The sequence below is a fragment of the Megalobrama amblycephala genome, linkage group LG4 (assembly GCF_018812025.1).
Source record: "Megalobrama amblycephala isolate DHTTF-2021 linkage group LG4, ASM1881202v1, whole genome shotgun sequence".
Lineage (NCBI taxonomy): Eukaryota > Metazoa > Chordata > Actinopteri > Cypriniformes > Xenocyprididae > Megalobrama > Megalobrama amblycephala.
The window spans coordinates 14,000,770-14,027,506 of NC_063047.1; the positions used below are offsets into that span (position 1 = coordinate 14,000,770).

At 35.0% G+C, this 26,737-nt stretch overlaps 1 protein-coding gene across 3 annotated transcripts; it reads right to left on the reverse strand.

Annotated features, from left to right (window-relative positions):
• Positions 1-538: 538 nt before the first annotated feature.
• LOC125266748 (succinate dehydrogenase [ubiquinone] cytochrome b small subunit A, mitochondrial-like) lies at positions 539-26,291 on the reverse strand. 3 transcript variants are annotated; one of them, XM_048187714.1, is made up of 14 exons: positions 26,133-26,291; positions 25,799-25,915; positions 15,654-15,704; positions 9,456-9,636; positions 8,894-9,105; positions 5,446-5,561; positions 5,264-5,366; positions 5,039-5,167; positions 4,657-4,817; positions 4,238-4,405; positions 3,816-3,953; positions 1,540-1,722; positions 1,334-1,444; positions 539-1,181 (listed from the first exon to the last, which is right to left on the reverse strand). In XM_048187714.1, exons 1-14 carry the CDS (start codon positions 26,179-26,181, stop codon positions 1,065-1,067), a joined length of 1,836 nt encoding a protein of 611 aa, XP_048043671.1. In that variant the 5' UTR covers positions 26,182-26,291; the 3' UTR covers positions 539-1,064. The 3 variants fall into 3 exon arrangements, with proteins under 3 accessions (XP_048043671.1, XP_048043670.1, XP_048043672.1); XM_048187713.1 differs by lacking the exons at positions 25,799-25,915; positions 26,133-26,291 and adding an exon at positions 20,531-20,674; XM_048187715.1 differs by lacking the exons at positions 539-1,181; positions 1,334-1,444; positions 1,540-1,722; ... (7 more) ...; positions 9,456-9,636; positions 15,654-15,704 and adding exons at positions 21,732-22,537; positions 22,695-22,845.
• Between the last annotated feature and the right edge of the window lie 446 nt (positions 26,292-26,737).

A 26,737-nucleotide genomic window follows, 5' to 3' on the forward strand; every position in this document is an offset into this window, starting at 1 on the left:
AAGGGCTTTAAACGATACCAGACGAGGAATAATGGTCTTATCTAGCGAAACGATCAGTCATTTTCGAACAAAATACAACTATATATGCTTTATAAACACAAACGATCACCTTGCACGTTCTTCCACTTTCCGTATTCTTCAAAAAGCTTACGCTGTATGTCCTACACCTTCCCTATTCAACTTAAGGAATGAACGTGGCGTCAGTTTCGTTTTTTTCCGTAGGTAGAATAGGACACATGGCATAAGCTTTTTGAAGAATACGGAAAGCAGAATCACGTGCAAGGTGATCATTTTTGTTTATAAAGCATATACAGTTAAAAAAAAATTTCGAAAATGACCGATCGTTTCGCTAGATAAGACCCTGAAACTGTAATTTTGACCTTCAACTGTCTGGAGGCCACTGAAGTCCACTATAAGGAGAACAATCCTGGAATGTTTTCATCAAAAACCTTAATTTCTTTTCGACTGAAGAAAGAAAGTAATTAGTTACTTTTATAATGATGTAACTCAGTTACTATTTGTGAGAAGTAACTAATTACTTTTTAGAAGTAACTAATTACTTTTTTAAAGTAACGTGCCCAACACTGATAAACATACAGTCCACAATTTAAAAAATAAAAACACAAGAGAAAATAAATGTATTGAGAAATCAAATATATATCAAAACTGTGTGAGCCAAATAGGCATCAGTAATGTGTAAGCTTTGTTTCAGTAAATGCTCTTTTTTAATTAAATAAAAAAAATAAATTAAATTAAAAAAAATAATTAAAATTAAAATTAAAATTTAAAAATAATTTAAATTAAAGTTGTAAAATTGTTCATTCAAATTTAAAGCCTTGTTTGTTGTATTTTAATTAAGGCTGAATTTTTCACAGGGAACTAACTAGTTTATATGTGTAGTTATTTTTAAAAAATATGAAATCAATCTGTGGAGGATCTCTTTGGGCAAATTTCATAGAAATATTATTCTGTTAGTCTCTTGCTTTCAATAGTAGCAGCTAAGTGGTGTATTAACCATTTTGAAGAGCTACTTGTCATTTGTTGTTGGAGAGGTACCAAGAGATTCATGCACTGGAATTGAAGGCTCCATGGAATCCATAAGGAATGTTGACAGGTACTTCAGCTCTTCCCAGCTCTTCAAATGTTTTGGCATCTAGGACTAATAGAAATGTACTCTTATCCTGCAGAGAGAAGAGGCATTTATAATAAATGTAATAAAATTTCTTGACTGACTTTTCTCAACATGTTTCACTTTCTGAACAGGTGAAGTATAGAGCTTATGTCTCTTCTTAAATATATATATATACATTTTTAACAAACACTCAGGGTGCACCTTAACTGGTGTGACGATTACAGACAGGATGACTCCATCGTCCTCTTCCTCAGCATTGGGTGAAGGAACGAAGACAGGCTCGGATGGGTAGAGATCAGGTTGGCGCCATACCTGTAAATGAATTCATGTATGAAACATACAAACACTCTTAACATTGTGTGCCAAATGGACAAGAAAAGTTTTCTTGTTTCATAATTTGATCTCACCTTGAAACTTTTGCTCTCCAGATCCATCTTAATTAAGGAGTCACCCACTAGGTGGCGGAAGCCACAACCATAGTAGTATCTATAAGGTTTGGTGTTATATTTGGCGTAGTTAATATGGGGAAACTCCAAGCCGCCATAGTCTTTCAGGTCTTCACCACAGAGGTCCTCAAATGTGCAAAACACCTGAGAGAGAGACATTATGTAGTCCTAAAAGAGCTGAAGACTCTCCAACACACAAATGCACATTTTGTGTCATAAATCAATCATTGTTATCTAGAGCACAAAAAAATAAAAAAACAAAAAATCTAATTTTTGAGTGAACTAACCCTTTAATACACCAAGTCTAAGTGCTGTAATTTATACTACCGTTCAAAAATTTGGGGTTGGTAAGATTTTTTAATTTATTTAAAAAGAAGTCTCTTAGGCTCAGCAAGGCTACATTTATTTGATAAAAAATACAGTAAAACGGTAATATTGTGAATTATTACAATTGAAATTTTCTAGTTTAATACATTTTAAAATGTGAAAATGCTGAATATTTAGCAGTCATTACTCAAATGCTCAAGAAAAATTTCTTATTATTATCAGTGTTAAGATGGCTGTGCTGCTTAACCCATTTTAGCGCAGAGTATAGTTGTCATTTTCCTTTTGTAAGTAGCCTATTTTTTTAGATGTTATCCATGTTTTTTGTCTCAATGACGTGCAAGAAAACAACCAAATAAAGGATTTCAAGAACAAAAAAAAAAGGTATTCACTTCCTTCCTGTCACATGAGGCTGCCAACTTCCAACCCCTACTTCCAGGAAGCATGGCGAAGGCAAACCCTCTCAAAGAAACGTAATTTACTAATAAATACTTTTTATTGACATATATATATCTACATAATCGTGAAGGTCTCTTGAATCATCCAAACGAGACGAATCTTACAAGAGATCTATAGTTTTTGGCATATTTAGTCAAAAGTCCAAGCGGCAACTATAGTTGTCAGTGGGCAAATTACTTGTAAGTATATTTCATGAGGAAATGGGGTACTGTGGATAGGTTAATAAATCAAGGTTATTGGTCTTGTTTAGTGCTTTTTGCTTTCATAATATCCCACTTAAAACATACACTCTAAAAAATGCTGGGTTAAAAACAACCCAAGTTGGGTTGAAAATGAACAAACCCAGCATTTGGGTTAAATGTTTGCCCAACGTTTGCCGTACTTTGGGTTCATTTTAAGCAAGCAATACAGTAATTTTTAAACAATTGTTGAGTTAAATAAATCTGCCCAGCAGGTTGGGCAAACATTTAACCCAACCGCTGGGTTAAAACAACCCAATTGCTAGGTTTGTCCATTTTCAACCCAACTTTTTGGGTTGTTTTTAAGAGTATAACTTCACCCTTTAACTGACATCTCTATAAATAGAATAAAATGAATAAACCTGTCAAAAGGAGGAGATGAGAGAGCAATCTTTCCACAGCTCTACTGTCCCACTCCCATGTCCCGTAGAAGTTTTTCTTCATTGTATTTATTTTTTATTTATTTATTTTCATTTAACTTTTTGATACACACTGCCCTGCTGGGGCAACTTAATGGCTGCACTTTGTTCCAAACTATGTTCCACCACTTTAAAATTGATTTGTTGTTTGTTGTTTTTTCATATTCAAGAGATTATAATCTAGATGCATCTTTTTTGGGTTCACATCGAATGTTCTTTGACTTTATTCATAAACAGATTTATTATGTATAAAAGATTGATCGGTTGAAAGCAGTTATTTTGAGTTAGATGCCAAATGTTCTCCTCCTATTTAAATTTTACATTGAGGGGGTGCATACAATATATTTGCCCACTGGCAACTATAGTTGCTGCACATTCAAATATGATTTTTTAAGAAAAAAAAAAAAAAAAAACCTGGGGAAAATAAATGCACAACATGTTCACATAGAACACTATTAACACGACTATATGCATGAAACCATTCAGAAAAATTTGGGCACAAATGGGTAAGTACTTTTGTGAAAACTGTGATACATTCTTTGAGGAATAGAAAATTGAAAACATTATACATGTCTTTACTGTCACTTTTAATCAATTTAAAGTGTCCTTGCTGAATAAAAATACTGACCCCAAACTTTTGAACTATGCTGTATGTGCCAGTGGACAGGCTGGCAAAAATAAGCAATGCTATAAACAATACTACAGACCAAATTCCTTGAAGTGCTTTGAAGAAAAAACAGTTTTGAATGAGCAAATAACACACATAGTGCTGTGGTAACCAGCACAAAGACAACACCTGGTTTTTAGTACGGCAGACAGCGGTGGCAGTGCTGTCAGGCCGTGTGTTGAGATTCTGTTCCAGTGGTGTTTCACTGGTGATGTTGAGAGGAAGCACAAAACGACGGGGAAGCGGCTGGCACATGGTGTTATACATCTGACAGAAAAAAAGAGAGTGGCAGGACAGATGAGAATGTCATTGATGTCATAATAATAATAATAATAATAATATATGGCATAAATTGCATAATACTAATACTACTACTACTAATAATAGCAGTAGTATTGTTAACAGTATATTTTTGTAATAATAATACACATGGTTTTATATAGTACATCTGAGAGAGAGAGCGACAGGACAGACAGAATGTAATTTATGCTATACTACTACTACTACTAATTAGTATAGACAGAGAAAGATAGTTTAAGGAAGAACATAACCTCATCCAGTCCCTCTCCTGATTGCCGCAGGTTCTGGATTAGGAAGTTGTTTATAGCCTGGCCGTCGTCAGAGCAGCACATGTCTAACATGAGGAATCCATCCTGCTCAAAAGCATTGATCTGATGAAAGGTGGATAAGGCCTTGGTGTAGTACTTCACTGGCATCTCCTGCAGAGAGATGCAGAGTAGTTGGCTAAATTGTTAAAGAAGTCTTTGATAATTTGTCCCCTCAAACGTTATCTTATAATGTTTTTAGGTTCTCCATCAGCTTTCATTGAACCACTATCACTATCATTTCATATGAAACACTATCAGTGAACAAATATAGAATAACCTTAAAAGAGAAACCACAGGAAGTCCACTTCCTCCTAATTGTTCTCAGTGCCTCTGTGAGACTGTTGTCATGATTGTTGCCTCACCTTTCCAGATTGTTTGTCAATCAGGTGGAATATGGTTTCCTGGTTGGGGTCCCAGTAAACAGCCTCATTTATCGATTTCCCCCTTAGTTTACCAGTCACTATCTTAAACAGGTCCAACTTAATGGGCTGCTCGATAAACACTACATAGTTCTCTGACATGCCTGAAAGGTTCAGGAAAATAAAACGTTTTTTCAGTACTGCACATTCATATGATCGCTCCATTCAGACTATATGATTAGACTATTAAGAGTGCCTAGCAATAAAATATTTTATTACATACAGTAGCTGTGCAATAAAATGACACATGATAGTCATTCTTGAATGACTACCTGTATAGGAGATCTGAAGATAACAAACATGACAGATATTCTTCTTCACTCACCAAAGCTGTGATAATAGGAGGGTTTGAATTTGTCAAGAGGGGCGATAGAGCATAAAATCTTGGCTCCCTCTAGAGTATCCTTTGGACTGTCTCTTTCTGGGGGCACCCTGATGATGTTATAGAAAGCCCCTATAAAACAGGTCAAAACACAAAAGCATGCCTCTTAAATCCTCCTAAGGTGATATTGCACTTGGTCAACACATAAGGAGAAGACTGGAATCTAACCTTTGTTTTTGTATGAGTTGCCCATGTTGTAAGCTGTGCCATCTGGATCAATGTGTGGATGAGCAGTAGCACCGTTCACAGCTATAAACTTGCTCCAGTCCACCTACAAATAATCATACTTTTTAAATTAGACATGACTGGTTGGTCTAGGTTGGTGACTATAAGCTGGTTATTCTTCATACCTTCTGTTTGGACTCCAGAGTATCTGGATCCACTCTGTGCATATAGTTTGTCTCTGTGCTGACATAATAGTCACCCTTGTATTTAACAAAGCTGACACTGGCGTTATCTGTTGGCTCTGGAATTAGAGAGAGGAAAATAAGTGTAACAAATACCTTTTATTTGTAATTTGAGGCCAAAATGGATTTGAAACGTTTGTTCTCAACCTTTTTGACTCAAAGGACCTTAATATTTAAAGATATTTCTTCTGTAATTTTGACAAAGCTGCTTGTTTTCAGACTTTTTTTTTTATTAACAGGAACTGGGATTATTGATTATAGGCTATTAAAGGTACACTAACTTATTTTTTGTTCAAAATTGAATGAGTTAATACATCATCAAAATGTGTTTTTGTCTTTCTCTGATTCACTATGGTAAGCCTATTATAAACTTAAATATTTTAGACCTGATGGGATGGTTTACGTCACTCGCCCAGGTTGTCACAATAAGCGATAAAGTTTGACATGGAGCACGCTAAATCTCGAACCTTGGTGAAAAAAGCAGAACAGAGGAAAGTCTGCTAGCATAAAGAGAACACGACAGAGCTCGTAATACAACGATAATCAACATTGGCTTTTCGGAGATGGCGAGAACGAGGAATTTGAAATGTTGTAAAAGTGATGTGGAGATAATGTTCTATTATTCAACAGGTGAGTAAGATAGTTCTTGCCATATGTAGTAGCTCTCTCATTGTAAAGCATTATCTGTTGTGAAAGGTAATTTCATTAAAGGCACAATATGTAAATTTTCACTGTTAGAGGCTGCTGATTCAAAACAAAGGCGTAGCTTGATGACGCCTTGATTTCGCGGAATCATGGGAGGTGTTGTCTTCACATCTGCAGGTGGAAAAGAAGTGTAACGGGACTCGGACAGAAATCATGTTCATGGAGGAGATTGTTAACGTTACTGTAGTATGAAGCAGAGCAGGGCCGAGTGAGCTGTGTGAACTATCTGTGTATCTATATAACATGATTAGTTTTCTGTTGATGAATGTATCCATCCAAACAATTGCTCACCTGTAAACTAAAACACATAATACACTGCTCAAAAAAATTAAAGTAACACTTTTTAATTAGAGAATAGCATCAAGTCAGTTAAACTCCTGGGATATTGATCTGGTCAGTTAGGTAGCAGAAGGGGTTGTTAATCCGTTTCAGCTGCTTTGGTCTTAATGAAATAAACAACAGGTGCACTAGATGGGCAACAATGAGATGACCCCCAAAACAGGAATGGTTTTACAGGTGGAGGCCACTGACATTTTTTTCTCTACTCATCTTTTCTGACTGTTTTTCCCCAGTTTTGCATTTGGCTAGGGTCAGTGTCACATCAATACGTGCCATTGCCAGAAGGTTTGCTGTGTCTCCCAGCACAGTCTCAAGAGCATGGAGAAGATTACAGGAGACAGGCAGTTACTCTAGGAGAACTGGACAGGGCCGTAGAAGGTCCTTAACCCATCAGCAGGACCGGTATCTGCTCCTTTGTGCAAGGAGAAACAGGATGAGCACTGCCAGAGCCATACAAAATGACCTCCAGCAGGCCACTGGTGTGAATGTCTCTGACCAAACAATTAGAAACAGACTTCATGAGGGTAGCCTAAAGGCCCTACGTCCTCTTGTGGACCCTGTGGTCACTGCCTGGCACCATGGAGCTTGATTGGCGTTTGCCATTGAACACCAAAACTGAAAGGTGTCAGACGTGAAAGGGTCTGGAGAAGCCGTGGAGAACATTATGCTGCCTGTAACATCGTTCAGCATGACCGGTTTGGTAGTGGGTCAGTGATGATCTGGGGAGGCATATCCATGGAGGGACATACAGACCTCTACAGGCTAGACAATGGCACGCTGACTGCCATTAGGTATCGGGATAAAATCCTTGGACCCATTGTCAGACCCTACACTGGTGCAGGGGGCCATGGGTTCCTCTTGGTGCACGACAATGTGGCTTCATGTGGTGAGAATATGCAGGCAGTTCCTGGAGGATGAAGGAATTAATACCATTGAATGACACCCACGCTCACCTGACCTAAATCCAATAGAACACCTCTGGGACATTATGTTTCTGTCCATCCGACACCGCCAGGTTGCACCTCAGACTGTCCATGAGCTCAGTGATGCCCTGGTCCAGATCTGGGAGGAAATACCCAAGACACCATCCGTCGCCTCATTAGGAGCATGCCCCAACATTGTCAGGCATGCATACAAGCACGTGAGGGCCATACTGAGTACCATTTTGAGTTGCTGCAATAAAATTTCAGCAAAATTGACTAGCCTGCTGCATTATTTTTTCACTTTGATTTTCAGAGTGTCTTTGAATTCAGTCCTCTGTAGATTGATCATTTTGATCATTTTCATTTCCATCAAATGATGTGGCATCCTTTTATTCCAAACACATTACCCAGTCCATATCAGTATAGATATTCAGCATGATATTTTTCCCCATTGAGATCTGATGTGTTTTCAAAGTGTTCCTTTCATTTTTTTGAGCAGTTTATATTAAAGTGTCTTTGGCGTTTCCATGGTTTCTACAAAATTAAATCAGAAACCAAGGGTAACGCAGGTATGAAATCATTGATAGGCGACGCATGGACACGGTCCATGTCCTGGTAAAAATTGCTTATTTCTCTGGATTTAAACATTCTTGGAAACACAAGTCATAAGTAAATACACAATTCAATAAAATATATAACATTGTTCAAGTGGTTTTTGGATATTTTAATCCAAAAATCTTACATGTTGTGCTTTCAAGGGTTGTTGTAGCGCTGTGCTGGAATTTATTTTACCATTAATGGGTATCTATTAATGGGCACAGTAACGTCTTCAGCAAGTCAGCTTGAGATCCTTTCAGTCTAAACTGGTTATATCTCTTAAATGGGTGGGCAATTTTTTTCTAGACACTTTTTGTTATACTTGTTGAAACCCTCTTCACATCCTGATAACAATCAATAATAGAAGTGGCCTAAATATTAAAACGTATATATTCTGTGGAAGTCTTAGGACCAAACAAGTTATAGTGTCAGAACATTCTGCCAACTCCATTTCAACACTTCAATAGTAGATTGATAGTAGAATAGTAGTAGATTCATAGTTAATCTTAATCGAGTGCTTATGGTGTCTGATTTAAATGTGCTCTCATGATTACAGACATAGAGTTGTTTGTCCAGGACGCACTTTAGACACACTTGGATGCTTCCACTGACCACTCCTGTTGTGCTCTTGAGCAAGGCCCTCCATGCCTCTTTACTTTTTCAGAAACAGAAAGAGCTTTTATAACCCATTTGAAAACAGTTTGCTATTGGTGATTTTTTAAAACAATTGAGATCCATTTCCCTGTCAACACAGCTAGTCAACCTCCTTACTATCATTCACTCACGTATTCACCATCTACTGTACACCACTGTAAATGAATACGTACTTAACATCTCAAATCTGGACAGGAAGCGTTGAAAAAAGTTCTTGCAGGGATCAGGTAGAGCCAAAGTGCCAAACTCTGACACCATGATGCGGTTCTTCTCGCTGTTCTGCTTATACGAGTCGCTACGCAGAAAACGGCTTCTGTATGTCACCTGACCATCCTCGATCTGAAAGCGATGCATCAAGGCCATGCCATCAAACCAGTGGTTATAGCTGAGGAAACATTTACATGAGCAAACGTGAGCTTGAATATGCATGTTAGAGTTTGAATGACATATTATCATTGTGATCAAACAAATCACAAATCGAAATTTAGAATAACAGCCTTGTGTGAAAGGCTTCCATTAGTTGTCTCTAGTTGGGTCACTATACCTCCACCACTACATATCCCAAATTACAGAACCACCTTTCCGTATGTCATTAGCTTTATAGCCAGTTGCTAATTGCAAACCATAGAAACAGAGATTAGTTAATTTCTCTTACTATTTCTCAGATTCCAGTGATGTTCTTCTTGTAAGTTAAAATAAATCACCATATATTAACAGTAGAATCGCCATACTCACTGCTGATTCCCAAACTCAAACTTTCCTGGACCATTCCGCAGCAGACTCCCATGGATCCATGTTGGGATGGTGCCTTTAACTGTGGTGGGGATGGGCTCAGGTGTCTCCTCTACCGAACGTACCAAGGGAGCAATGTTTGCTAGACCATGTACTTCTGTGAAGTATGTTTTCTGAGCAGCAGCTGGAAAAATCACAAACTGTGATTTCCATGATATACAAAATCTGATCATTTAGCAAGTTGACAGAACAGAAACAGATCAAAACTGAAACTGAAAAAAAAAAGATCTGGAAAATGTTATAGCCTAAAGATGAACTTAAGAATACAAAGGTTCTAAAATTTGAATAATGTAATTAAATTGTAATATTTACGGTGACTGGGAGGGAGGGACAGGGGGATCAGTCAGAAATTGACCCCCGCAACTTTGATAAGGGCTGCTTAAGTCAGTGTCACACTAAAACGGTATCAAAAAAGCTACAAACTAGCTAAGGATATTTTCTTTCAAATGAGACCATTTTCACGTTTCTGTGAGCTTTCGTTCGTAAATTATCAACTGTTTTGTCGCGGATGTGTAGGAAAATGAGGAAATGCGCTCTCGAATGGAGAAACGCGCAATCTCCAAACCATCGATCAAAGCGTGCTAACGTTTTCTGAGCACATGTCGATGGTTTATAAATCATGCCCGAAAGTTAGCGTTCGCGGAGACGTCAAACAAGCCAACAGTTCAGAAACCGAGAAATTTTACACAGGATGATCTCTCTTGTTCCGGCTGATGCGCGAGCTGGCTTGACTTAAGTAGATTTGTGAGTTTTCGTGAGGATTTATAGTTTATGGACTGTTTTGTATAATATAATATATAAGATAAGATAATCACACGTAGCAAAAGAAAAGCACCGATAAAAGAGATCTTTGAAAGCGAAACTAAAGTGATTATTACCTCGGCCAGCGACACAATGGGGAGTGTACGAGGACTCTGCGTAAACTGCATTACTGCATTTACAAGGCTTAACTCATTTTTTATTTAATTATTATTATTTTAAAATGTGAAAGCACAGCAACTAATATGATAAACTATTATTTGACCAAAAAAAAGTCAAAACCGTTTGGGATATGGCAAAGGCTACTTGCACACTGTACTGTCTGCAAGTGTGCAAACTTGAATAGAATTGCCATTTCAGTAAATCTACATTTTGATATTGTGAAATTGGTATTATTACAGTGCAAAAACTGTGTGTATAAACAGTAGTTTCGGTTTCTGTTGAAGATTAGTGAGCAGCAGCAGCAGCTGGCACAGCTGGCATCACATCTCCAGGAGGCAGACGGGTGATGCTGAGGTGATGCTCAACACAGGTGAAAAAAAAAATGATGCACATATGAGGATGTTCTAGATTGTAATAGAGTCTTGTGTCTCCTGAAAGAATAAAACTTATCAAAATCATAAAACGCCTCTTTTTTGTTTGTTTGTTTATAGCACAGACAAAATATATAATATATATCACTTTCAGCAGTGTTTTATGTATTTTCAAATGGTTTTCTGTAAAATAACACTGCGATATTGGATTTATACCACTGTAAATATGGGGAGACTTTTTATTAGACAAAATATATAGGCTACTATAGGAGTGTATAACTTTAGGAGTGTTTTATGTAACTTCAAAGGGCTTCCTTTAAAATTACGCCTAGGCTATAGCCTATGTTAAAAGAATATTTTGTTTATAATTTGTATATAACCTATGAAAGCTTGGGAACGGGCGATATATATATTAGCCTATGTATAGGATATATATATATATATATATATATATATATATATATATATATATATATAGGCTATATCAGAGGTGATCATTTCTGTTTATAAAGCATATACAGAAATGATCACCTCTGATATAGCCTATATATATATATATATATATATATATATATATATATATATATATATATATATATATATATCCTATACATAGGCTAATATATATATCGCCCGTTATACATAGGCTAATATATATATATATATATATATATATATAGGCTATATCAGAGGTGATCATTTCTGTTTATAAAGCATATACAGAAATGATCACCTCTGATATAGCCTATATATATATATATATATATATATATATATATATATATATATATATATATATATATATCCTATACATAGGCTAATATATATATCGCCCGTTCCCAAGCGATATATATATTAGCCTATGTATAGGATATATATATATATATATATATATATATATATATATATATATATATATATATATATATATATATATATATATATATATAGGCTATATCAGAGGTGATCATTTCTGTTTATAAAGCATATACAGTTGCATTTTTTTAAAGAAAATGACCGATCATTTCGCCAGATAAGACCCTTATTCCTCATCTGGTATCGTTTAAAGCCCTTTGAAGCTGCACTAAAAACTAATTTTGACCTTCAACCGTTTGGAGACCACTGAAGTCCACTATAAGGAGAATAATCCTGGAATGTTTTCATCAAAAACATTAATTTCTTTTTGATTGAAGAAAGAAAGACATGAACATCTTGGATGACATGGGGGTGAGTAAATTATCAGGAAATTTTCATTCAGAAGTGAACTAATCCTTTAATTCCACCCTTATTTTTCATTCTTAATTAAAAATAAATATTATTAGTCTTATCCATTCCTGATAATTCCACGTTGCCATGGTTGCGCAGGTTGTTTACACATTTAACTCGTGGCTACGAGAAAATAGGGTGAATTGCCCTAAAGTGGGACACTGCCTAATGTGGGACACCTAAGGTTTAGTGTTTGTAGGTCCCGCATAAATACATGAATGTCAGTGAAACTATAGGTTATCAAAATCACATAGCTTCTCAAATGTCCAGTCATATATGAGACTGTAGCAATCATCAAAAAGGAAGGACCTTGTATGAAAGCCACCCAAAGGTCAATGACATAGAGTTTTGACAAACTTGACATTAAGGAGTATAAATTAATTTTAAATAAAAAAATCATGATATCTTTTGGCCTAATGTGCTTATGAAATGTATGTCCATCAAAAAATACTATAACATTGTATGTGTAAACTATATATTTTATATTTTTATCAAATTTCCATACTGTCCCACTTTAGGAAATGTGGTTTCAAAAAGTGGGACAGTATTATTGCCTAATGTGGGACAGTACTTTAGTCAGTCAAAAATGTGTGGTGGGGCATGGTTTGTGGGACAAAAATGGTTATTTACAGTGTTTTAGTGTTGCTATGTATTAAATGAATGATTGTGTGTGTTTGTTGTTTAGTGAAATAGAAAACATTAGGCCAAATAAACATTTATGCAGTTCACAGCACTTTTATGAATTTTGACTTAATGTTAAATCCAGCCTAAAGTTTGTTCAAGGCTTTTTTTAATTTTTTGCAGGTTGCAAGATTTTATATTTTGCCTTCAAATAAGCCTAGGCTATATGTTGAAGAGAACAGTAAATAATTCTGACTGTGCATTTAATTATTTTCTATATATAACATAACATAGCCTATGAAAATAGTTGCCTAATGTCTTTACAATAAATGCATCAAAACTATCATATTGTATTATTTTTCTGATGATGTTCAATTATCAATCAGTCCATCCATAACCAAGAAGAGAATTACTAACTTAAGAAGATTTTTACTATTCTGCATGATTCAAATGATTTTGGCCTTTTATCATAGACTTTGGCCTTTTCATAGACCTTTTATTATTATGATTATTATTATTATCATTATTATTATCATTATTATCATCATTATTATCATTATTCTTATTATCAACATCAGATTTTGGCCTTTTATCATAGAATTTTCAGTGTCCCACATTAGGAAGCACCAGATTTTTTTAGACGACTTGCACAAAGAGCACTAATATGTCTATAATTTCTTTTATGAATGTGTTATCTCCATTTTCTCTTTTGATTTGATTAGGAGACATCCTGGGTTTTTTAAAATGGTATTGTGTGTGAATTTAATGTTTTGGCTACAAATCGCAATATGTCACAGAAGTCTGAAATGCAAAAAATGTCCCACATTAGGGCAATTCACCCTATCGTTCCCTCACCATCAGTGGTGTAGTCGGGGCGATACGCCGTATATGCTAACGTTACTTTTTGATCAGGGCTGTTTGCGTATTACGACTTCTAAGGATCAATATTTGCGTATACCCACTTGTTTTTTGCTTCGAAAGTCCATAAAATATTGTCCTGTTAGATTGCACTTTAACTGTGTGTCCAATGCTGTTGTGTAAACTCGCGATTCTTTGTTGTAATTGGTGCATGACCACTTCTGTCATTACATTTTCCCGCCCATCATCGGCTAAAAAACCAGGCTTCACAGTGCGTGTTCGCGCTGCAGTGAGAGATCTCCGATCAAAGCCGCTCGGAGTGCATTGAGCACAGATCTCTCACTGCAGCGGTCACGGCATGAGAAATATTATGTTGAGACTATTAATTAATTATATAGCCTACATCATGCATTCAGAGCTTTTATAAGCTCTAGGTTCCCGTACAAACTGAAAAGACCCTAAGCGCAACTGAAGCCCTGTTTATTTAATGCATTAGTGGTGCGGGAATCATAAACATAGGCTACTTTGAATCGTATAACGCTCCAAAAGTTTGATAGGATTTCCACGAGCCATACTGACACTGATGATAAAATGTGCGATCCATTTGAATTCTACTGAGAGTTAATCACTTTAAAGTGCTATAGAGAAAGTCAAACGTGATCTTAACTGACGAACAAAATGAACAAAAGTCTGAAAAGAGGACAAACATAATCTTGCGCCAACAATTATTATAGGGAGCTTTTTAAACTATTCATGACCCACCCTTTCTAGAATTTATATCGATTTTATTGTAGGTAAATTTAGCTAACTTGTATAATTTATAATCTAGGCCTATTAATGGAATATATTTTCACTAGATTTATATTACACCTGTGAGTGACATGTTCTGTTGTTTCTATAGGCTATGTGTAGGTTGCTATTTTTCATAACAAATGCTATGATAATGGAAATGATATAGGCTAGTTTGACTTCTTATGTCACAATGAAGTAGAAAATTCTGTCAAACTGATAAATTTGCATGTGCGTAAAATAAAAGTTGACGGAGGTTACCGGGGAAACAGCTCTATTTCTGCAGCGCCACCTACTGACAGAGTGGTTAAAATTTTCATTCAGCCTGACTACTGTTTTTGTTTGTTTGTGAAACTCATGACCACATTTTTATAATGTTAATAAATTCGATGTTGAATAATTGGCTTCTTTTTCACACTATTTTGAATCAAATTAAACTTTAATTTCAGATATATCACTTTTCACAGTGAATATAATTCCAAAGCAGCATGTTTAAATAATAGTCAAACTGTAAAGCATGATGTCAAAATGTCAACCAATTCTAGAATGCACTGTATTTATTTGGTTTTAATGAAACATGTTAGTGAACAGCAACATAAAACACATTTACTGTCGGGGGGAACAGTTTTTTAGGACTACAACACCACTGCTCACCATATGATCTCGAAACAACATGAACATGTCCCCGAACATGAACATGAAAATGTCCCCTCCCGGTCACCGTACTGTCACTTCTATATAGAGTTTCTCAGCAATCTAAAGTGTAAGGTTAGCTAAGCCTGAGTTATATTATATAGCCGTAGTAAGTAACAGATTTGCAGACAACATTGCTCTGACCATTACTTTGGTCTGCTCAAAGAACAAAGGATTAAAGTCAACAAATGACAGAGCTGAAATAGCAGAGAGTCAGCGATATTACAAAGAAAAGTGTTACCTTTTTACAAAAAACTGTCCCTCTCTACATGCTCACATGTACTGTGATACACTAATGCATAAATAATGAAACAACTACATGGATATGCAGAGACTTTTCTTTCAGAGAAGTCAATGTTGTTAGAAACATACAATTCAAAAGGAGTTAAATTCAGTTATTCATATAGGTAAGCTGTGACTGCAGCTAAATTTAAGCCTATAACACTCAAAAGCCATCAGACTATATGTAGGCTATATCTCACCCTCTCTCATATGAATACACAGACATGTACCCTCCCTCGTACATTCCATTGCTTCACGCAGCCACAAATGCGAACAATCACAAAGCCTGTGCGCAGTAGCGTACAACAGAAAGTTAAACTTGAAGAGCTCTCATTCTTACCATTTTTTTGAGGCTTGGATGACATCCTGTAGAGAGATGTGAGGCTGCACCCTTGATCAGAACAGAGGATAAAGAAGATTGTATGACAAATTGTAAAGAGCAATATAAAGTATGTGCAGGCAGAAGGGAGGAGACAAACTTTCTTTATGTAAGTTGGATCTTTGCCAGCTCTGTTACATCACACACTATTACACGAGTAACGCGACACAACAGTGAAGGGGAGGGCATGTGTGACAGAAATGTCAAGGCTGAAATAAATATTAGCTGAACAGCGTTTAAGATAGGACTTGTAAAACAATAAAAAATGCACTTATTTAACTGAAGAAAATTGATTTGCATTATCCTACGCAACGGTGCTTATAGTACAGGGCATGGATTGCGGACACTGGATGAGAAGCACGTACGTTTTAAATAAGAAAAACTTTACATAATTCTCCATTATAATGCATTTTAATTGCCCCAAATCATTGTTAATGTAGCCTACATAAAGACATCTTAGTCTGTATTGTATATTTTACATCAGACTGCTACTTTTTTATATTAGTGCTAATAGTGACCTATAAGTTGGATGCCAGATATATTTTCTTTTAAGATTAATTTATAACTGGATAATCTAGGCTATATATATATATATATGGGTCATTCTACAGAAACGTCCACTTTTCTGTCCCTAGACTTTACAGAAATATTACACTTAAAAAACACTTTAGGATTACAATTTTTTTATATTTTAATATGAAACAATATGTTATTTGAACAATGAAACCTTGTTGAGCCATCAATGTGGCAATATTTGTTTTTTAATTAATTATAAAAATTCCAAGCGCCACAGAAGTGCTCGTCCCCACAGTCATGTACAGAGGGAAAGTGCTTTATTTTGAGCTCACAAACAGGTTTTTCTACCATTTCAAATACAATAATGTATGCGTAACTATCAAATATATAATGTAAATGACATAAAAAAACCAAATGCTAAATAAATATTATAACATTTTTAATGAATGTAGTTGTCCCCTGGTGTTGTGTCACTGGTGTTACCTTTAACAAAAATCTCTTATTTTGAAAGAAAAAATCACACTGATGACATCACTTGACTTCCTTCTTTCTATTTCCTGAAGATCAATGAAGAAAGGCCAATGGAAAGTCCACTATCTCTTTTCAGTTATCAGATATTTTAATTATAAAATCATATTTTCATATGAAGCTTTTAGTTGAAGTCACTGGTGTGACCTACTTTATTGCTAGGGAATTTTAAAAAACTAGAATACAAATGGATTAAATTACTTGATTTAGTGAATATATCATAATTTACAACATGTGGATTGATTCCTTGCAGCAGCCATTTTGTAAAATGCATTTTTCATGAAAAATGTCACTGGTGTTACTGTCACTGGTGTTACCTTTTTATGAAAATATCACTGGTGGTACCGTCACTGGTGTTACCTGTTTTTAGATAAACTTTATTTAAAGCTATTCATTTAGTTCTTTTGCATAAAAAAAGCACTAAGATTACATGATTCTAACTTTTCTTTCTCATTGTTAATCCTCCTTTGGTCAGATATGGCTAAATTAAGGGGATTTGGCTAAATTCAGTGCAGCGACTTTACAGACAGTTTTAAAATGTTGTTTATAATCTTTTACTGACTGCTTTCACTAAGTGTCAATGACAGTCTTTTATTGTACACCAAATGTAAAAATTTAGTCCAAACTACTTAATTATAGTTGAAAAATTAAGGATCTTTGGTCCTATGTATACGTCACTGGTGATTCATTGTGTCACTGGTGTTACTGTTTTTTGTCTGTCACATTAAATAAAATGTCATATGTGACATGATAATAATTTTACATTCATTGAATTCTGCTACACTCAAGAATTAAGATGTAAAGGATTGTATCATTACTTGTTTATTATTGTTTTTCAAATATTTTTATTGTTATAGCAAATACATGGTTGCGCAATTGAATTAACATCATTCAATCACACTTTTAACAAACCTGATTAAAATAAATAACACACAATCTCCTTATTTTTTGCATTATCATTATTATTCTGTAACTCTGACTGCATGTGTTGAAAAAAAAAGAGAAATAATTTCATAAAAATGTTTAAAAATGCCAGAGAAGTAAGGTAACACCAGTGACAAAAAGAGGGGACATGCAGTTTTTAAATAAATGTACAAAAAAAATAAAAAATCGTTAAGCTGTCATTTATGTGTATTCATAAAGTCCAAGTGTAATATAATAATGTGGTCTAAGTTTAAATGTTAAAAAAAGAAGTACATTTTAAGACATTTTGTCATACCTAAAGTGGACGTTTCTGTAGAATGACCCATATATATATATATTAGAGATAGATATAGCGATCACGTTTCTCCCATGATTCTGAAAACATAACCAAACAAAATAATGGGTTCTGACAAAATGTTCTTTTAATGTTATAAATGAGTAGATTTAGATGTTATAAATGAGTCTATTAAAATATTTATTAATTTAAATTAATCATGTAAAATTGTTTAATGAATTAATGAATGAAGACTTGGTTCATTCAGAGTTCGTTCAGAAATCGACGAACTTCACTGCCAAATCTGAAGCGCAATAGAACCGTTTTTTAAATTAAGTCACCAGTAAATTGTATGGCTCCTACAGTAAATGTTGTATTGTCTTATGTTTTATTTTACCAGTTGTGGAATCCAACCATTCATCCATCTAAGGTAACGTAGTTAGCCTACTTCATTGAGTATTCTCATTTTATGCAACTTTACACATTTATTAATAGTAAATTAATAATTAATAAGTTTAAGATCATCATGTTTGCAGCGAACAATACATTTCAGACCTAGTGGACAGACAGATACTATTATTAGGCTACTATTACTCGAGTAATAATAATAGTATCTGTCTGAATTAAAATAGGCTATATTATACTTTTTAATGGATCACGTTACAAACATAATGATCTTATAATACATGATGCATTGCTGTGTACGTTATCGCATAATTCCCACTTTTGGACACTTTTGCTTTAACGGATATTAGACAACACTGCAAAATCAAGCTGTTATATTCATATATTTATTGTCCAACATTCCCAATTTTTCTGATGCATGTCCTTAATTTAATTTCATATGTTGGTATTAATTCAGTGTTTATAAGCCTTTTAAAGAATTTTAACCCAAATAACTGACTGGGTTTCTAGAGAGCAAAGGTTTTGTGAAAAGTGGAAGACTTAACGCAAAGTCTGTAAAAGGATTCGATCATTAGTGATAGTATTTTATTCTGTGTTGTCATCATTCAGGTTGGATTTCAGTTTCAATGTAGGTTTTTTTTTTTTTTTTTTTAAACAAAGCAGCTGATATTGCCATAGAAACTAGTGGACAGCCGACTCGCTTTCACCCCAAAATGGCGGAAACGCAGGGCTGCTGCTGAGCGCCGGTGTTTCAATGGAACGTTCTATTAAGTGCCGCTTCTTGTTAGTGTAGCCTATATTCTTTGACAATACCGAGAACTCCCAAAAAATTCCCACTCAAATGAGGGAAACACATCTCATTCAAATGAATACTACGACTTTTCCAAAAGAAAAATATATGCCTATTATCGATTTGTTTTTGTTATTTGGAAAATGTTATATTCATCAAACTAAATGGAGTATCTCAAAAACCAATTTTGCTCATTTTCAAACAGTCTTTAAAGTTTATTTAGAATCTGTAACGTTTTTTAAAAAAATCAAAAAGCCCAAAGAACTGTGAAAATAAGCGGGACAGACTAGCTCACAAATACAACGCGCCAGTTCCATTTTTACCACAAATTTACATTGGAAAATTGTGGGGCGCTGTAGAGCTAGGGAGGGCTTCGAGAAGGGCTGCCCCACTTATCTTAATAACGTTACATGCCAGCCGGAGCCATTCATTAATTTTAATATCCTGCTCACTTTACGTCTTAAAAAAAAAAAAAAAATCCGAAAAATATTTGTTGCAGAATGCTGAACACCTTTTCAATTTATTATTTAAACTTAATTAGAGGTTTTTTGTTTGAATGAATATTTTGGCTCAAAGGTAATTTACTCATTTTGATTGCGGAAGCCACAATATTGTTTTTTATATCCAGACTAAACCTTTAGTCCAATTTTTCGTATGTTTGCAACAAAGGATATCATATCATATCATAGACCTATTTGTACCAGACCTCAAAAGTTACCCGGGACTGGGACTGGGACCCCCACACCCACATTGATCACATGGAGCATTAAGCATTATAAAGATTCTATGTTTAAAGTGCTGGTCTCAGCATTAAAGGAACGTAGACAGAAGGTCTTTTTTTCCTCTGTTGAAGCTGTATTCTATTCTATAACTCTTTATGTACTCTCCGAAAGTTGACCATATTTAGACTTGATTTTCTATATGTATCACTTTCCTATACCATGAGGTGATATGATGTACTCTCTCTCTCATTGGTTAAATCCATGCTACACCCCTTGTGCAGCACATCATAGTTGTTGTGGTTATTGTTAATTATGTAAATAATGTCATATAGACTTAAAACGATTAATACCAATAATAACATCAGCCACTTGTTACAATAAGCTAATAAATACTGTATATAATACAAGGTTTGGTTCAGACTGAGATCTTCAAAAACCAAATCACTCAACTGGTCTAGTGGTTCTTGTTTTACAACAGATTTTTAAAAAAAAATACTTTCTATCACTATTTACATTTAGGCAATGCTAAATGTTTTATTCTTATTATCTTTGTTTTACATATCTGTGTTTTGTACATTTGACTGGATTTCAGTTTATTACACAAGCTAATGGTCGCAGCTCTTGGTTACAACAACAAAGTTATGATAAAACGCAGAGATAATCAATAATAAAATCTTACCTGTGCTAGTCCTAAATGCATTTTTAAGCACACTTGTCTGCATGATTAATGCATATACAAAGAATGTAGTTAGCTTAAAATTCTTATTTAGACTCGACGGAGTTTTACACCCACAGTACACTTTAACCCTAATAAACTGCTTCACTTCCTGGTTATGAGCCAGCATCATTCTTTGCCTCACTGTGTTTTTATACCTTTCAGCTGATTCATTGTTTTGAGACGGTGAAGTATTACTATGCACAACATTCTTATGAAATTCCATATTTATGTTTATAATGACAAAGATATCTGTCAAATCAAAGATTATGGGAGAACTGTGTGATATTTGTATATTTTTGACCTTATGGTCCAGAGGCCAGGTTCTTTTGCAGCTTTCTTTAGAAAGTATTACAAGCATTATAAGTATTTCATAATAATTAATAAAAATAGCAGGTAAGATTGATCTTACAAGGAATTTGACTTAGTTTGGCAATGGACAGACGTTCATTCACTCTATATTACAGATTCTATTTTAGAATTTGATTATATTGTCTGTTTTTTTTTTATTATTACTTTTTGTGGTCACTGTAGGTCTGCGACTGTCAGTTGACACTGTCATTATAATTTCACTTGTTACATATCTTATGGCTCTAGAAGAACTATACAAATATAAATGTTGTTTTGTTTTTTCCTCCCAATGAATAAGATAAATATTATGACATGTTTTGATCATGGCTTACTACACTACCAGTGTTTCATGGGGTTATAAGGAGCTTCCTAGTTAAATGCGTCCAAACTAACTAAAGAACTTTGATTACAATTGCAATAGCCAAAATAAATAAAAATGCCTTTTTTCCCCCCCAAGTCCACAACAGTCTGGAATCATTATTTACCTTTTACTTGTATTCTGTGAAAAGATCAAGGACCTACTGGCCTTTCAGAGGTGCCCATCCACATACAAATCAATCTTACAAAACATACTTGTTGTGAAACATGGAATCTGTGAGTGGCTCCATCTTAGTTATTGGTGCCAAGTAAAAAAATGTTGTCAAATATCAAACTCCAATAATATATCTAATTGAATTTTTATCATGTATACTGCTGATTCCCACTGCTAAGGAAAAGTATAATACAGTCCAATAATTTAGCATAATAATGTGTGTTTTGTTTTTTTATTTTGGTTAAGAAAACTCTAACCATGAATCAACAAAAATCAAAGCAATGGATCTTAGCAGTTTTATTGTCATGCTTCAAGTAACCAATACACAAATGTATACACGAGTAAATTTCTTGTTTTTAATGCATATAAACAGATGTGACCTGCACATACAATGTGACTATGATCATGCATTCCCAATAAAACTGAAAAACACTGACCTCTGCTGGAGACCAACAATAACTGCTGAAATAATAAACACTAACAAAGCGAGTCCTAAACATACACATTGCTTATGTTCTCATATATCAATAAGAAAAAATAATTATCAACAACCATGTGGTCATCTAAAATGCTCAGTAATTACAGGCCATCACCAAAGCAAAATCTTTTTTTTTTATTTCACATTTCTCTTCATTTAGAAGACTAACAACTAAAAAGTCTTTGTAAAATATAATGACAAAAATTATTCAAACATGTAACATACAGTATGTTAAGCTTCAAACTGGACTCTAATGTAGCATGCACTGCACTTTAACACAATAATCAACTCACCATGGCACATGTGCTATTGGTAATGACAGTAAAAGTGATTTTATTTTATTTTATTTTATTTTAATTGAAGGCATGCCCCTGTTCAAAACACTGGGACAAGTACCTAAAACAGTGATAAATCCTTCAAAGTCAGTCAGTTCTTGGCAAATCATTAAATTTGCCAGAGCAGTGCAACTGCCTTGCAGAGGCCAACATCATGGTAATTGAAATAGCAGAGACCAAAGAATGTTGCTGTGGAGAGCATAAAAACGCCAGCTTTAGCCAGCTTGATCTTAGAATCACCATGGACATAGTCAGTTAGGACTTGACCAATCCCCCTGCAAATGGAGAAAAACACAGAAAGAGTGTAGTTTAAATACATAACCTCACTGATAAATGATGTGCCTCATTATAATCCACTTTCAATAAAACACCTGATACAACAATCATAATAGAGCAGGGTTCTTCAGATACATGAGTGAGACACACACTTACCAGTGTCCATGCAACGTGAGAGCTGCAGCAATAGAGTAATCTACTACTGGACCAGGACACAAGTATGCAGCTGGAACCATGCCTAGCAGAGCTATACTCAATACCCGTTCACCTGTCCAGTGCTTGGAGGCTGCTCTTGAACTTAAGACAGCTGAAAAACAATTAGAAAATTTCATTTAATTTGTTATTGTCTTGTGTATACAAAGTAAGAGAGTTCAAAGCTGTGTTTGAAATTGCCCCCTGTACCCTCATTCACTATTCCCTACTTTACTTCACTAATATAGTCCACTTGAAGGAGTGATTGAAAACGAGTGAGTGAATTCAGCTGCCGCTTTTGCATAGTTTGTGCTTGCTGTTTAAAGGTAGGGTAGGCAATTTCAGAGATGCTAGCAATAGCTTTGAAAGCATTAGATTCCACCCTCCCTTCAGAGCACTCTCTCCAAAGCCACGACTTGTCCAAAAAATGAACGTGCACAGCCAGAGCAGAGTCTGCAGAGCGTCATGAGAGATGGCGTCAAATTACCTCATGTTTCAAAGCACATAACATTACAATAGTATTGAACGTAAACAACTTACAGAGCTCTGACTACTGACTGCTGCAGATTCAATTCGCCGTTGATAAGTGTTGCCAGAGAAACGCATAAATCCAAGTCTGAGGACTTGGATTTACCATCTTGTAATTAAAGTTATGACATAGTGTGAAAGCAGCATAAGCTTACAGTTCCTCCTGAACTGTAAAAGGCAGCTGCTGTTTGTTTGCAGCACTCTGTGACTGTGCGTCTACAACTCTGCATAGCCTCATCATGGAACGTGCTGATGACATGTGATGTCACCACAAGCAGGGTGCGCAGAAGTACATGTTGACAGGCAGATAGGACATTGTTGGACAAACATTTTTTTAGCCTGAGACTTCCTCAGAAGATATGTACTTTTTTAACATTTAGACCACTTCTATTATTGATGGCTATCAGAATGTGAAGAGAGTTTCAACCAGAATAACAAAAAATGTTTATGATGAAAATTGCCTGCCCTACCTTTAATAATCATTTGAAACTTAGCAAACTGGCAGCTCCAGTAGTAATGAAAAGATGTATCTTGAACTCTGTCATGGAAACTACCTTTTATAACCTTATATAAAAAGGAAAACCTTCAAATAAAAAGGAATTTACCTGTGTGATATCACACTGTAGCCACATTGGACCAGCGATTTGGAAAATGGATGGATGGATGGGTGCCATCTTCTTGTCAGATGTGGGAACTCATTCGTCACGACCCTCATAGTGCATTATGGGTATTCCCTAGCCATTGAAAAGTACATCAGTTGTAGGAATGTGTACGAAAACTTGACAGCTGACTTGTTGCCTCAAAATTGCCTATTTGGCAATGACTTTGCAGGCAGTGTTTGTGCACAAAGGTGCCTCACGAAACTGATTTTGGACAGACTTCTGAGGCAGCGTAACAGTTTAATGATCTACGGCAAAATAGAGAGCTTTGGTCATGACTAAGCAAATATTTAATTACTACAATAGTAATTTCTCGCAAGAAATGACATCAAAAGTGGAAAAAGTTGGTCAAAAATGTACATTTACACACAAACTGACCACCAACCGCAACTTTCAGATACCATCTTTCTTTTTTAGCTTAACTATCACGGATTGGAACGCACGGGACTGTGGGATATCAAAGGCAGTGAAGGATACATCTATGCTGCCTTTAAAAATCGATCAGATGAAAGTATCTCAGGAGACAAGAAGTGAAGCTAACACTGGATTCGGACGTGCCTTGATGCCTTCCTACTCTACCTTGGAATGCATCCTCCGACGGCAGAATTTTTAAGATTTTGGACGCAGCCGTCCACTCGTTATTGCAATGCATTATGGGACTGAATGAGTGCACTCTATCATCCACTATGGTTTCGAACACCACTACAAATGGCTGTCCCCTATTTAAGGGTATAGGGACGGGGGTGATTTCGGACACAGCCCAAGAAACAGTGTCTTCACTTTAGCACAAAAGGAAATTCAGTTTTTATAATACTAATACTACTGACTACTAATGTTGCCTGCAAACACACACTGCAGTTTTGATGATTTAAACAGAAGAACTGAGGTTTAAATGTCAATGTCCTCAAAAAATGTAAATGTATTAAAATCCTGTAAAACCATTTTTATTGAATGTGCAGTTCAAACAACAGTTCATTGTTAATGTAGCACTATTGTTGCAACATTAAATGGTAACACATTCATACCTCCCAGAGGACTAGTAAGAACTATTATATACAGGTTCATAATAATTGAGAGTAATGCACAATGTATAATTAATTCTAAAGTGAAGATCATGGTAACCTACTAGTAATGACTCAAGTATTACGAAATCCTTCAGAAGGAATTACTTATTATTTGGATCAGTATTAAAGTGAAAAGCATGATAACACCCTAGTAATGACAGAAGTCACTGTAAACTTTTGAGTTTTTTGTACGGTTTTGCATAGTAATGACTCAAGTGTTACTACTTCCTTCTAAAGGAATTACTGGCCATTTGGAACTAAAGTCAAGATCACTGTAACACTCTAGTAATGACTCAAGTATTACCAAATGTATCAAAAGCAATTACTATCCAAAAACCTCAAAAGTTCACAATGACTTTAGTCATTACTAGAGAGTTATCATGGATTTCACTTAAAATACTGTTTCAAATAATAAGTAATTCCTTCTGAAGGATTTGGTAATACATAAGTCACATTACTAGTGGGTTACCATGATCTTCACTTTAGAATTAAATATACATTATGCATTATTTATATTAATTATGAATTTGTATAGAATCTTCTTACTAGTCCTCTGGGAGGTATGAAAAAAAAAATAGTAGTTATTGATTAGCTAATAGTGAACTACCTCATTCAACTGAGCACTTTTACTTAGTTATTCAGTATCTTAAAAAGTTAATAGCAGTTACTAGAATGTTAATATTGCGTTACTCATTTGCTCCTGTGCAGTTATTCATTAATGATAGAACATTATTCTTAGCGTTATAAATGCATCAGAAAATGGCTGAAAAACTGATTACATTATTGAACTTATTTGATCAGAGTCACCATCGCTCACTTGAGTGTGATGAAGCTGCGTGGATCCTCACTGCAGCCGAACGAAAAGGCTCTACATCTCGATTCTTCTGATAGGCAACCAATCCACGAGACAGGTGTGTGTTGCACAGAAGCACAGCTGCATGTAGTATATTATAACGTTACATAAAAAATATCACAGTATACATGGTACAAATATCAGCAACTTAAAAGACAAAATATGTTCCGTCACTAATAGTTATGTGATGCTAATACATGAATATGTGCTAACATGACAACAGCCTCTTTGGGCCATATTGTGTAATATTATAACTCATAATAATTCATCCGGATAAAATGTTAAAACGTTAACTTACGTCTTATTCCTCTTTGGCAGACAGTGCTCAAACGAATCAAGCTCGCCATGATTGTTTATAACTACAAGGTCAGTTAAGGAGCTGTTTCTGTAACAGCGGGTAATTTTTTCATGAGTCCGTTTTTTCACTATAACTACTCGATTACGCCGTCTATCGCTCTGGGGTACAGTAGGCAAACAAAACACACACACACACACACACACACACACACACACACACACACACACACACACACACACACACACACACACACACACACACACACACACACACACAATTAAATTACACAATATAAAAATGAATAGAGAGCTAATTAAAAACATGGCATGCAAAAAAAATGCATTTTCTTTTATATGTATGACTGTAAAAAATATGAAAAGAGACCCTTTTCACATTTCCGGGTTTCCTTTTTACAAAATTAGATAATTCAGTCCACAACACTGCAATAAACACAATTAAATTAAATTAAATTAAAATAAATAAATAAATAAATAAATAAATAAAGTGATGACAAAGTGATGACAAAGTGATGACAAAAGGATCAACTATGTGAAATACTTCCAATAAACTTTGCAAGTTTATAATTTAATCTTTTAATTTTAAAA